The following is a 15,277-nucleotide window of genomic DNA, read 5'->3' on the forward strand; positions in this document are numbered from 1 at the left end:
TGTGTCTGAATGTCTGTATCGGGCTGCTCCTGTCAGATTCAGACCTAAATATCCCTGGTTAAACACTCCCAATAATGTGAGTATTTATTGAATACTGTCATATAGGCCACTAACTGACTTACTCAGTAGGGGAAAGTTGCATTTCACGAACACCATCTTGTGGATGACGCGTGAGATGGATTTGATTTTGATGCCGGAGACGGTCCTCGATTGACTTGTGTGAAAGCCGGTTTACTGTCGTGAGTCCGTTTTGCGTTCATGGACGAAAATGAGGACTCGCGGGAGTAAGACGATCCAAAACGTTGTTAGAACATAAAATGCACGTTTCTTTACTGTGCTGTGTTCCTCTGAGAATGACACCCAAAACAAGGACTCAGCACTGCTGAGTTAATTAATTAATTAATTGTTCTGAACAAAATGTTGACGTAAAAAATACAAAATGTAGTGTAGATATAGACATAGACCTGTTTTCCCCACCAATCAACGCACAGAGAAAATAGACCAAAATAATAATTGAATAGAGAGACATTGGTGTCTTTATAATCAGAACAAAATGATCACGTTATTGTCACTGAATGTATTATGTACTAATCAAAAGTGTTAAAATGTTGTTCAATATACAATGAATTATGCTAATATGATATACTAATTATGTTATGTCCCGCTAACTATTAGCTCAGAACAGAATTGGCCTGAGGCCAAACCTAGGAGACGAACCCTGCGCGAGGTTTTAACTGTAAATCGCCATATTGACATTGTTGTGTCATCAGTAGGAGAGTTTTGGGAATTCCTGAATTTACCGAGACCCTGACCTCTACGTGCATTAATGAGCGTTATTTTACTGGTGTCAAACTATATATGAATACGTATATATATATATGAATACGTATATACAGTGCCTTGCAAAAGTATTCGGCCCCCTTGAACTTTGCGACCTTTTGCCACATTTCAGGCTTCAAACATAAAGATATAAAACTGTATTTTTTTGTGAAGAATCAACAACAAGTGGGACACAATCATGAAGTGGAACAACATTTATTGGATATTTCAAACTTTTTTAACAAATCAAAAACTGAAAAATTGTGCGTGCAAAATTATTCAGCCCCCTTAAGTTAATACTTTGTAGCGCCACCTTTTTCTGCGATTACAGCTGTAAGTCGCTTGGGGTATGTCGCTATCAGTTTTGCACATCGAGAGACTGACATTTTTTCCCATTCCTCCTTTGCAAACAGCTCAAGCTCAGTGAGGTTGGATGGAGAGCATTTGTGAACAGCAGTTTTCAGTTCTTTCCACAGATTCTCGATTGGATTCAGGTCTGGACTTTGACTTGGCCATTCTAACACCTGGATATGTTTATTTTTGAACCATTCCATTGTAGATTTTGCTTTATGTTTTGGATCATTGTCTTGTTGGAAGACAAATCTCCATCCTTTCTCAGGTCTTTTGCAGACTCCATCAGGTTTTCTTCCAGAATGGTCCTGTATTTGGCTCCATCCATCTTCCCATCAATTTTAACCATCTTCCCTGTCCCTGCTGAAGAAAAGCAGGCCCAAACCATGATGCTGCCACCACCATGTTTGACAGTGGGGATGGTGTGTTCAGCTGTGTTGCTTTTACGCCAAACATAACTTGTTGCATTGTTGCCAAAAAGTTCAATTTTGGTTTCATCTGACCAGAGCACCTTCTTCCACATGTTTGGTGTGTCTCCCAGGTGTCTTGTGGCAAACTTTAAATGACACTTTTTATGGATATCTTTAAGAAATGGCTTTCTTCTTGCCACTCTTCCATAAAGGCCAGATTTGTGCAATATACGACTGATTGTTGTCCTATGGACAGAGTCTCCCACCTCAGCTGTAGATCTCTGCAGTTCATCCAGAGTGATCATGGGCCTCTTGGCTGCATCTCTGATCAGTCTTCTCCTTGTATGAGCTGAAAGTTTAGGGGGACGGCCAGGTCTTGGTAGATTTGCAGTGGTCTGATACTCCTTCCATTTCAATATTATCGCTTGCACAGTGCTCATTGGGATGTTTAAAGCTTGGGAAATCTTTTTGTATCCATATCCGGCTTTAAACTTCTTCACAACAGTATCTCGGACCTGCCTGGTGTGTTCCTTGTTCTTCATGATGCTCTCTGCGCTTTTGACGAACCTCTGAGACTATCACAGTGCAGGTGCATTTATACGGAGACTTGATTACACACAAGTGGATTGTATTTATCATCATTAGTCATTTAGGTCAACATTGGATCATTCAGAGATCCTCACTGAACTTCTGGAGAGAGTTTGATGCACTGAAAGTAAAGGGGCTGAATAATTTTGCACGCCCAATTTTTCAGTTTTTGATTTGTTAAAAAAGTTTGAAATATCCAATAAATGTCGTTCCACTTCATGATTGTGTCCCACTTGTTGTTGATTCTTCACAAAAAAATACAGTTTTATATCTTTATGTTTGAAGCCTGAAATGTGGCAAAAGGTCGCAAAGTTCAAGGGGGCCGAATACTTTCGCAAGGCACTGTACGTACATATACATACATATACATACAAACAGACATTTCAAATTATATGACACACGATCGCACCACGTCAATCAAATGGTAATCAGTCACATAAAAAAAAGGAATTGTACAAGTTATCAAATTGGGCTTGCAAGGTGACAAAAGTTAAATTTGATCATCCAAAGGATTTCACTCTAACGTTTGAGAAAAAAAAGATGGATACTTAGATAATTTAATCTGATACTCCATGACTGAAATAATATGATATGCCTGTAAGTAGCTAAGTACCAGGATGATGCACTCACTAAGCTGAGGTTTTTTAAAAGTCATCATAGCTAGCAATCATCACAAGGGTTAGGCTTCAGGCTCGGGATTACTATTTTCAGGAATCATAGACGTCACAGATTTAAAAAAAGACAGCTAGCCAACTAATAATTACTGTAGCTACCTACTTATATCGGGGATCAAACATTTTACTGGTAAAATTAACAATCCTGCAGCAGACCTCTGTTTTGCCTGGCTGGCTAGGTAGCCATTTTGTTTTAGCTGGCTAGGTAGCCATTTTGTTTTAGCTAGCTAAGTAGCCATTTTGTTTTAGCTAGCAAGGTCTTGTTCATACCTAATGACAAATGCTCTTCAAATTGTTAATACGAGTATTTAATTTTGTACAGTTATCAATGAAAACATTTACATCAAAGAGACAAGACAAGAGCTAAATCAAGTCGACTAGCTAGCTACCAGCCTCGTTTGGCTGATTGCCTGCTCAGCTTGTTATCTACATTTTGGTGCTCCCGAGTGGCGGAGCGGTCTACAGTACTGCATCTCAGTGCAAGAGGCATCACTACAGTACCTGGTTCAAATCCAGGCTGTTTCACATCTGGCCCGTAATTGGGAGTGCCATAGGGTGGTGCACAATTGGGCGGTGGGTGGCCATAGGGTGGTGCACAATTGGGCGGTGGGTGGCCATAGGGTGGTGCACAATTGGGCGGTGGGTGGCCATAGGGTGGTGCACAATTGGGCGGTGGGGTGGCCATAGGGTGGTGCACAATTGGGCCAGGTTAGGCCGTCATTGTAATGTTCTTAACTCACTTGCCTAGTTAAATAAATGTTAAATAAAAATATATAAATAATTTCACATCTTATCAATAGGAAACAAATACTCTAAGTACATATAGTACATTATAATTATCAACATAAAACTTAATAGTTAACAGTTTCGTACCTTAATATTGTTGTCCTGATTTCAATGATAGTGTTGTCAAAGTTGTGAGAACCCTTTCAGGTCCCGTGGAGGCAAAGCAGCGTTCATTTCAGTCTCAACGCCAAACTTACAATGACGCATTGGCAGTTCAAGATGGCGCTGCCCATACCTTTAATAAACGTTGTTCATGATCAAAATACTTAAAATAGATAGATGTTTCTATGTTACGAGCACATGTTTAGTATTAGTGGATTGAATACATCTGTTTGCTCAGCTTTACGACCTGAAGTGTTTCCATTCTCCTTTTAAAGGCATTTTTATATTAACTCTCTGAACTCTGAACTGTGGACTGTGGACTGTGGAGACCAGTTTATCACTTTAGCTGTTTTAGCTGTCTGACTGGAGGTCACAGCTAAAGAGAGAGGGAGGAAGCTGTCTGACTGGAGGTCACAGAGAGAGAGGAAGCTGTCTGACTGGAGGTCACAGAGAGAGAGGAAGCTGTCTGACTGGAGGTCACAGATGGAGAGAGAAGGAGGAAGCTGTCTAACTAGAGGTCACAGATAGAGAGAGAGGGAGGAAGCTGTCTGACTGGAGGTCACAGATAGAGAGAGAGGGAGGAAGCTGTCTGACTGGAGGTCACAGATAGAGAGAGAGAGGAAGCTGTCTGACTGGAGGTCACAGATAGGGAGAGAGAGGAAGCTGTCTGACTGGAGGTCACAGAGAGAGAGAGAGAGGAAGCTGTCTGACTGGAGGTCACAGATAGGGAGAGAGAGGAAGCTGTCTGACTGGAGGTCACAGAGAGAGAGAGAGGAAGCGGTCTGACTGGAGGTCACAGAGAGAGAGGAAGCTGTCTAACTGGAGGTCACAGATAGAGAGAGAGGAAGCTGTCTGACTGGAGGTCACAGATAGGGAGAGAGAGGAAGCTGTCTGACTGGAGGTCACAGATAGAGAGAGAGGAAGCTGTCTGACTGGAGGTCACAGATAGGGAGAGAGAGGAAGCTGTCTGACTGGAGGTCACAGAGAGAGAGGAAGCTGTCTGACTGGAGGTCACAGAGAGAGGGGAAGCTGTCTGACTGGAGGTCACAGATAGAGAGAGAGGGGAAGGAAGCTTTCTGGCTGGAGGTCACAGATAGAGAGGGAGGAAGCTGTCTGACTGGAGGTCACAGCTAAAGAGAGAGGAAAATAACCAGAATCAGAGTGTGTCCACCCACACACACACTTTGGGAGAATCACGATGGTAAATCACTTGTCGTTCCACTGGTAAGTAAATGCAAGGTTAATAACAGCAGACTGATATTGATGCTGTTTACATGGAAGCTATAATCACTCAGATATAAAGGGATTCACTGAGACCCATGTTCATGCCAATATAAAGTACTGTATGTATCATACCAATATAAAGTACTGTATGATCACACCAATATAAAGTACTGTATGATCACACCAATATAAAGTACTGTATGTATCATACCAATATAAAGTACTGTATGTATCACACCAATATAAAGTACTGTATGTATCATACCAATATAAAGTACTGTATGTATCATACCAATATAAAGTACTGTATGTATCATACCAATATAAAGTACTGTATGTATCATACCAATATAAAGTACTGTATGTATCCTACCAATATAAAGTACTGTATGTATCATACCAATATAAAGTACTGTATGTATCATACCAATATAAAGTACTGTATGATCACACCAATATAAAGTACTGTATGTATCATACCAATATAAAGTACTGTATGTATCATACCAATATAAAGTACTGTATGATCACACCAATATAAAGTACTGTATGTATCATACCAATATAAAGTACTGTATGTATCATACCAATATAAAGTACTGTATGTATCATACCAATATAAAGTACTGTATGTATCATACCAATATAAAGTACTGTATATATCATACCAATATAAAGTACTGTATGTATCATACCAATATAAAGTACTGTATATATCATACCAATATAAAGTACTGTATGTATCATACCAATATAAAGTACTGCATGTATCATACCGATATAAAGTACTGTATGTATCATACCAATATAAAGTACTGTATGTATCATACCAATATAAAGTACTGTATGTATCATACCAATATAAAGTACTGTATGTATCATACCAATATAAAGTACTGTATGTATCATACCAATATAAAGTACTGTATGTATCATACCAATATAAAGTACTGTATGTATCATCAGTTTTTCCTTCAAGCCTACTTTGCTGCTGTTCCCTTAACTCGCGTGTCAAACTCATTCCACAAAAGGCCGAGTGTTTACGGGTTTTCCTTCCAACCTTGTAATTGATTGCTAAATTAAGGTCACTAATTAGTAAGGAATTTCCCTCACCTTGTTGTCTAGGTCTTCATTTAATTTAGGTCTTAATGTAAATGTATCTAGACCCAAACTGCTACAGACCTATATCTATCCTACCGTGCCTTTCTAAGGTCTTTGGAAACGCCCAGTTAACCAACAGATCACCGACCATTTTGAATCCCACCGTACCTCCTCCGCTATGCAGTTGGTTTACGAGCTGGTCATGGGTGCACCTCAGCCACGCTCAAGGTCCGAAACGATATCATAACCGCCCTCGATAAGAGACATTACTGTGCAGCCGTATTCATCGACCTGGCCAAGGCTTTCGACTCAAGTGTGTTAAATCGGAGGACATGTTGTCCGGTCCTCTGGCATTCTCTATGGGGGAGCCACAGGGTTCAGTTCACGGGCCGACTCTTTTCTCTGTATATATCAATGATGTTGCTCTTGCTGCTGGTGATTCTCTAATCCACCTCTACACAGACAACACCATTCTGTATACTTCTGGCCCTTCTTTGGACACTGTGTTTAACTAACCTCCAGACGAGCTTCAGTGCCATACAACTCTCCTTCCGTAGCCTCCAACTGCTCTTAAATGCATGTAAAACTAAATGCATGCTCTTCAACCGATCGCTGCCCACACCTGCCGCCCATCCAGCATCACTACTCTGGACGGTTCTGACTTGTAGTTGGCCACATATTCTAAGTGTCTGGTTAGATTGTAAACTCTCCTTCCAGACTCACATTAAGCATCCCCAATCCAAAGTTAAATCTAGAATTGGCTTCCTATTTCGCAACAAAGCCTCCTTCACTCATGCTGCCAAACATACCCTCGTAAAACTGACTATCCTACTGATCCTTGACTTCGGCGATGTCATCTATAAAATAGCGTCCAAGACTCTACTCAGCAAATTGGATGCAGTCTATCACAGTGCCATCCAATTTGACACCAAAGCCTCATATACTACCCACCACTGCGACCTGTATGCTCTCGTTGGCTGGCCCTCGCTTCATATTCATCGCCAAACCCACTGGCTCCAGGTCATCTATAAGTCTTTGCTAGGTCCCAACTTATCTCAGCTCACTGGTCACTATAGCAGCACCCATAGCACACGCTCCAGCAGGTATATTTCACTGGTCATCCCCAAAGCCAACACCTCTTTGGTTGCCTCTCCTTCCAGTTCTCTGCTGCCAATGACTGGAACGAATTGCAAAAATCACTGAAGCTGGAGACTCATACCTCCCTCACTAACTTTAAGCATCAGCTGTCAGAGCAGCTCACAGATCACTGCACCTGTACATAGCCCATCTGTAAATAGCCCATCTATCTACCAACCTCATCCCCATACTGTATTTATTTATTTATCTTGCTCCTTTGCACCCCAGTATCTCTACTTGCACATTCATCTTCTGCACATCTATCACTCCAGTGTTTAATTGCTATGTTGTAATTATTTCGGAATGAGTTTGACACCTCTGCTTTAACTGAATAAAAAGCAATACATTTCTCCCTGCAATTATTCTGGACGACGATGACTCTTCTTTGAATTTGTGTGACAGTGGACTTTTGTTTTTTTATCTTCTAGGTTTACGAACAAGACGACTTGAGTGAACAGATGGCAAGCCTAGAGGGACTTATGAAGCAACTCAACGCCATCACTGGCTCGGCCTTTTAATCCCAGCAGCCCTGGCAGAGAGTCCCACCCAGACAGTCCGTCAGACCTACAACACAGCACAGACAGATAGCAGTACCACTAGAAGAAGCAGGAACACAGAAACAAGGGGCAGAGGGGGGAGGGGCATGGTGCCTGGACCTCAGAAACACAGATACTTCTCAACAAACCCCCTATAATACTATAACCAACCCACCTAACGGACCTCTCTGTGTCCCTTTAATACTGTAACCAACCCCCGTATCTGTCCTGTCTGTTCCTCTATAATACCCCCCCCCCCCCCGACCCCCAGGACCTCTGAAAGGGGGACGACGAAGACTCTAAAATGATAAACGATGAAGAAATTCTATTTTATGTTTTCCACAGTGTTGTTTTCCCTTTAAAACGTACATTTTTTGAGTTTTCATTGATCAATGTTGTTTTTGTTTTTTGTTTCCATGTGCATTACTGGTGTTTTGGATTGAATTTGGAACTGAAGCTCAAGTGTAACAGCTGGACCTATAAGACCTAAGGACTGTTTGCTATCTCCAGACATCAATGTTTCTCTGGACCCTCGTTGCCTGGTGATGATGTGAGATGACAATGGTAGGTCTCACAGTGGTAGGTCTCGCTGTGGTAGGTCTCGCTGTGGTAGGTCTCGCAGTGGTACGTCTCGCAGTGGTACGTCTCACAGTGGTAGGTCTCACAGTGGTAGGTCTCGCAGTGGTAGGTCTCGCTGTGGTAGGTGTCGCAGTGGTAGGTCTCACAGTGGTAGGTCTCGCTGTGGTAGGTCTCGCAGTGGTACGTCTCACAGTGGTAGGTCTCACAGTGGTAGGTCTCACAGTGGTAGGTCTCGCTGTGGTAGGTCTTACAGTGGTAGGTCTCACAGTGGTAGGTCTCACAATGGTAGGTCTCGCAGTGGTAGGTCTCGCTGTGGTAGGTGTCGCAGTGGTAGGTCTCACAGTGGTAGGTCTCGCAGTGGTACGTCTCACAGTGGTAGGTCTCACAGTGGTAGGTCTCACAGTGGTAGGTCTCGCTGTGGTAGGTCTCACAGTGGTAGGTCTCACAGTGGTAGGTCTCACAATGGTAGGTCTCGCAGTGGTAGGTCTCGCTGTGGTAGGTGTCGCAGTGGTAGGTCTCACAGTGGTAGGTCTCGCTGTGGTAGGTCTCACAGTGGTAGGTCTCACAGTGGTAGGTCTCACAGTGGTAGGTCTCACAGTGGTAGGTCTCGCAGTGGTAGGTCTCACAATGGTAGGTCTCGCAGTTGTAGGTCTCACAGTGGTAGGTCTCGCAGTGGTAGGTGTCACAGTGGTAGGTCTCACAGTGGTAGGTCTCGCAGTGGTAGGTCTCGCAGTGGTAGGTCTCACAGTGGTAGGTCTCGCAGTGGAAGGTCTCGCAGTGGTAGGTCTCGCAGTGGTAGGTCTCACAGTGGTAGAATCTCACAGTGGTAGGTCTCACAGTGGTAGGTCTCGCAGTGGTAGGTCTCACAGTGGTAGGTCTCGCAGTGGAAGGTCTCGCAGTGGTAGGTCTCGCAGTGGTAGGTCTCACAGTGGTAGAATCTCACAGTGGTAGAATCTCACAGTGGTAGGTCTCACAGTGGTAGAATCTCACAGTGGTAGAATCTCACAGTGGTAGGTCTCACAGTGGTAGAATCTCACAGTGGTAGAATCTCACAGTGGTTGGTCTCACAGTGACCACATGCTAATGGTCAGTGACCACAGCCTAGAACATTCCACAGGCTGTGGGAACACTGGTTAGACCTAGAACTGAATCACCACTAGACGGACTCTAGGGGATCATGGCAGACCCCGGGAAAGATCTCCATATCTCCTTGTTCGAGTCCATCTACAGTATGTTGCTTCTCCTCGACTTACATCTACAGTGTGTTGCTTCTCCTCGACTTACATCTACAGTGTGTTGCTTCTCCTCGACTCTGCCCTGGTCATGTTGCTTCTCCTCAACTCTGCCCTGGTCATGTTACTTCTCCTCAACTCTGCCCTGGTCATGTTGCTTCTCCTCAACTCTGCCCTGGTCATGTTGTTTCTCCTCAACTCTGCCCTGGTCATGTTGCTACCCTATCACAACCACAGACAGCTGTTTGGTATTTGCCAAAATGTCGTTTTGAAATCATTAGAACAACATGTCCAAATCAGACTTATAATCACTCGTTCCAGTTGAGGTATGGAGGGTCTTGGAACGTATTGGGATCAAGACGGTATCAAGTGGTATTACAAGGTGGTTGGAAGGCATTTGTATGAATATATGATATTTACTTTATTGACAATGAGTTTGGTCACTGTTAAAACGTATCTGTTGACAACCTTATCCAACGGGATCTTTTTGTTGCTTTATGATGCATTGGTGGTGATGATTACGATGATGATGATGGTGATCTTCAGTTTTTAACAGTTAAGGTTGTCATGAGACAAACACATGTACACCCCAGGGGTTGTTTTGGATGCAATCACCCCAGGGGTTGTTTTGGATGCGATCACCCCAGGGGTTGTTACGGTTGCAATCAATCAACCCAGAGGTTGTTTTGGTTGCGATTTCCCCAGGGGTTGGTTTGGATGCGATCACCCCAGGAGTTGTTTCGGATGCGATCACCCCAGGGGTTGTTTTGGATACGATTTCCCCAGGGGTTGTTACGGTTGCAATCAACCCAGGGGTTGTTTTGGATACGATTTCCCCAGGGGTTGTTTTGGATACGACTTCCCCAGGGGTTGTTTTGGATACGACTTCCCCAGGGGTTGTTTTGGATACGACTTCCCCAGGGGTTGTTTTGGATACGACTTCCCCAGGGGTTGTTTTGGATACGATCACCCCAGGGGTTGTTTTGGATGCTAATGCAGGGGGGGCATTTTATAGATGATAAACGATGCATATGATTTCCATATAGTTTCCATATAGTATATACAGTATTTTGCAGTACAACTATTTCTAATCCAATTTGTAACAGCCTCCTCCCGACTTGTGATATTGTTTTACATTAGGGTGCTCCATGGACAGCTATGCATCACTGACGATAGATACATAACCTTTAGTTTTTTAACAAAACAAGGCACCTGGGGGGGAGGGGGGGGGCATGTACAACTGAATCATTAATCGCCATGGAAATAGGACATCGATATCCTCATGTTTGACTCTGGTAACCCATGGTAACTGTGCTCCCTTTTATAATTTGCAAGTGTCTATTTTTCTTCTGACGATGGATTGTCCTGGGGACAAAAAACAGAAGAAGAAGAAGAAGGAATAGCTGCATTGGCATTCTGAACATGTATAGGGGGGGGTTGTGAAGAAGTGAATTCATTACATTGTTTCAAATTTCAGGATTCATTATTCAATATTAGAATTCTGACTTGCGCTCTTGGAAAAAAAAATAGAAAAGATGACTCCAGGAAATTAATGAGGATGCTGAATGGTATAATGTTATGGTATTGATGTCTGTGTCAGTGAGAGATTCACATGGATTAGCATCGAGGGACAGAAACACATAATGGCCGCCTCCGTTAAAGATTCAGAGATCAGCCCGACTCGGCACAAAACAAAACAAACCGCTCATCTTGTAAGTAATGTCATTTTGTTTTAGATTTTTATTTTTTTATCTGTTTGCCCTTTAATTAAAATACTTTGTTTGTTTGTTTTACGTTGTTGAGAAAAAAGACGTTGTATGTGCCTATACATTTCACCTTTTGTTCTTAGTATTTCTCTTTGTTGATCACTCTATTTGTATGGAGATCTGTGTGAAAATGTAAAATGTGCTCTCTTTTGTTTTTTTCTTCCTCTCTTTGCCCTAAACGCAGGGTAACACATGATCTATGACATTCTATCGACACGGTCTTCTCCTCTGGAAGACAGTCAGTCGAACAGAAACATGGCTCAATCTTTTTCTTGTGTATTTTTTTTTTACCTTGGACAGAAAGGATGGCTGCAGCAAGACTACATGGAAAAATAAGGCTTGAGTCCCAAATGGCATTATATTCCCTATGTAGTACACTACATTTGGCTGGAGCCCTGGTCATAAAGTAGTGCTCTATATATATATAGAATAGGATACCATTTAAGATACAACCAATGCTTTTTATTTATTGTATTGCATTGTACTGTTCCATAGAGCAATTGAAGGACAAATTGCCTGTAAACCCATTGACTTTGTGGTTCAGGGGAACTTTAAATAATTACATTTAATATATCATTTACAGCAATACTCTTACTTTTATTTAATTTATGAAAAACAATTTCATCATTCTGGAAAATGTCGTTTTTAGCTTAAGACAAAAAAACAAATAGGAAAACGTATTCATGTCTGTCCCATTGAATAGCCTCTTCCTGTTGTCTTTTTCCCATCAGCCACTTCAGGATTACGCTATCCATATTAGGATAGAGTCACAACTCCTAGTTAGGACACTGTACAGGGTAGCACTTCCTCTCAGAAAAGGAACACATCCACAGTAACTTTGAGCTGCGAAATGACATAGACACACGTATCATGGCCAACAACATAGACAAACTGTCTACATTGTCCATATATTTGAATAACAAGTCAAATTTGAAGTTGAAAGTTAGTCGAAATTTGAAAGACCAAATAGTTTGCGATAGCTAGCTGTGCTCTGAGACTTTTCCCAGTCAGGACTGGACAGGACAAGAAAGGGCCTCTGTGTACTGGTTGTAAACATAGAGGGATTCAAGACTTGAGTCCCAAATTACACCCTATTCCCTATGTAGTGTACTACTTTTGACCAGGGCCCCATAGGGAACAGGGTACCCTTTTGGGACTCCTCTCAAGGTGACCTTCATTTAGCCAAATGTGCTGACGAGAGAGCCGGTGTGTCTGTGAGATAATGGGATATTGGGTTTTACTAATGTGAGATCACTGTGCCATTAAAAGGGTTGGAGCACCCAACCACCCAACGAATGTGGCCTTCAACACCTGTTATGGATTAAAGGCTATGGTTATAACCTGTTATAGATTAAAGGCTATGGTTATAACCTGTTATAGATTAAAGGCTATGGGTATAACCTGTTATGGATTAAAGGCTGTGGTTATAACCTGTTCTACATGATATGCTATGGTTATAACCTGTTATGGATTAAAGACCATTGGTATAATCTGTTATGGATTAAATGCCATGGTTATAGCCTCTTATGGATGATATGCTATGGGTATAACCTGTTCTACATGATATGCTATGGTTATAACCTCTTATGGATGATATGCTATGGTTATAACCTCTTATGGATGATATGCTATGGGTATAATCTGTTCTACATGATATGCTATGGTTATAGCCTCTTATGGATGATATGCTATGGGTATAACCTGTTCTACATGATATGCTATGGTTATAACCTCTTATGGATGATATGCTATGGGTATAACCTGTTCTACATGATATGCTATGGTTATAACCTCTTATGGATGATATGCTATGGGTATAACCTGTTCTACATGATATGCTATGGTTATAACCTCTTATGGATGATATGCTATGGGTATAAACCATGGGTATAACCCAGACCCAGGTGAGTTGGGTGGTGCTGCAATTTACTGTCATGAATATACCTGTATTCTACATGTTTTATAGACCTACAATACAGGTAGAGTTAGAGACAGATAGCAGGCTGGGCTGAGGTGAGGTGGAGACTGAGGTGAGGTGAGGTGGAGACTGAGGTGACAGTGAGAGCAGGTATAGTTAGAGACAGATAGCAGGCTGAGGTGAGGTGGAGACTGAGGTGAGGTGAGGTGGAGACTGAGGTGACAGTGAGAGCAGGTATAGTTAGAGACAGATAGCAGGCTGAGGTGAGGTGGAGACTGAGGTGAGGTGAGGTGAAGACTGAGGTGACAGTGAGAGCAGGTATAGTTAGAGACAGATAGCAGGCTGAGGTGATAGATAGATAGATGGTGGTTCCTAACTGTTACGTGTTTGTGTATACAACAGTACTAGTTATAATACAAGGATCCGAGTTTTTACCCACTGAACACTCTGATGACTGTTGGGAAGGTGAAATATCCAAAAAGAAAGTCCCTAAGTACATGTATATTAAATGAATCCTTAAAATATTTCCAATTTTAGAATTGTTAACCAAATTAGATTTAGAGATTGCAATATTAAAGTGTACATTTTTTTTTTTTGTTCATTTGAAGTGAAGAATGAGGAAACGAGACATTTTTACACACCTTATTATTATATAGAGTAAGAAAACGTCTTCTTCTTCTCCTGGCTGTTTCTACCCACAACGTTGTATACAATTGCTGGTTTTGTAATGCACTGTAGAGCAAGCAGTTCCACTGTTCTTCTTTTTTATATATATATATATATATATATATATATATATATCTATATATATAGAAATGTTATTTCAATGGTGTATTCTTTTTTTTGTTTGTTTGATAAATACAGTTTTGATACAAAATGTCTCTTGTCCTTATGTTTGGCGTCTTTATCTGTCACTATAATGAAGACTGAGGGAAAACCTGAAGCAAAGCCGTCTCGTCTCTAAACAGAATAGGTCCTTACGTCCCAAATGGCTCCCTAGTCCCTATGTAGTACACTACTTTTGACCAGATCTCTATGGTTCCTGGTCAAAAAAGTAGTGCACTTATTATGTGGAATTAGGGTGGCATTTACAACGCTGGGTGATAACATCCCGTAGCAAGTCAAGGCCTGTCTTTCTCCTGAACAGACGACTTGAAGGTGACTGTCAGTTTCCATATGTTTGCTGTCACCCTGACGCAGGGCAATGAAGATGGATTAACAGAGCAGGACAAAAATCAAGACAGGTTGAAGAGAGTTCTGATGATTAAAAAAAACAACAGAAACCTGCATGACAGGCTGTCCTCAGAATATTACAGAATGATGAAGGGAAACTCAAGTCGTAGCTGTTAGTCAAATATAGTTATATTTAAACAGTTTTTTATTTATTTTATTTAACCTTTATTTAACCAGGTAGGCTAGTTGAGAACACCTTTATTTAACCAGGTAGGCTAGTTGAGAACACCTTTATTTAACCAGGTAGGCTAGTTGAGAACACCTTTATTTAACCAGGTAGGCTAGTTGAGAACACCTTTATTTAACCAGGTAGGCTAGTTGAGAACACCTTTATTTAACCAGGTAGGCTAGTTGAGAACACCTTTATTTAACCAGGTAGGCTAGTTGAGAACACCTTTATTTAACCAGGTAGACTAGTGGAGAACACCTTTATTTAACCAGGTAGACTAGTTGAGAACACCTTTATTTAACCAGGTAGACTAGTTGAGAACACCTTTATTTAACCAGGTAGACTAGTTGAGAACACCTTTATTTAACCAGGTAGACTAGTTGAGAACACCTTTATTTAACCAGGTAGGCTAGTTGAGAACACCTTTATTTAACCAGGTAGACTAGTTGAGAACACCTTTATTTAACCAGGTAGGCTAGTTGAGAACACCTTTATTTAACCAGGTAGACCAGTTGAGAACACCTTTATTTAACCAGGTAGACCAGTTGAGAACACCTTTATTTAACCAGGTAGACTAGTTGAGAACACCTTTATTTAACCAGGTAGACCAGTTGAGAACACCTTTATTTAACCAGGTAGACTAGTTGAGAAC

The 15,277-nt window shown here is 41.6% G+C and overlaps 1 protein-coding gene across 1 annotated transcript in view; it reads left to right on the forward strand.

Moving 5' to 3' along the window:
- LOC139409827 (netrin receptor DCC-like) overlaps positions 1-7,935 on the forward strand; it is a 567,888-nt gene extending 559,953 nt beyond the window's left edge. Inside the window, exon 30 of the mRNA XM_071155214.1 lies at positions 7,621-7,935. Within this exon, the coding sequence (XP_071011315.1) occupies positions 7,621-7,710 (90 nt within the window). The 3' untranslated portion in view covers positions 7,711-7,935. The remainder of the gene's footprint in view (positions 1-7,620) is intronic.
- Positions 7,936-15,277: the final 7,342 nt, after the last annotated feature.

The sequence above is a fragment of the Oncorhynchus clarkii genome, chromosome 5 (assembly GCF_045791955.1).
Source record: "Oncorhynchus clarkii lewisi isolate Uvic-CL-2024 chromosome 5, UVic_Ocla_1.0, whole genome shotgun sequence".
NCBI classification, from domain to species: domain Eukaryota; kingdom Metazoa; phylum Chordata; class Actinopteri; order Salmoniformes; family Salmonidae; genus Oncorhynchus; species Oncorhynchus clarkii.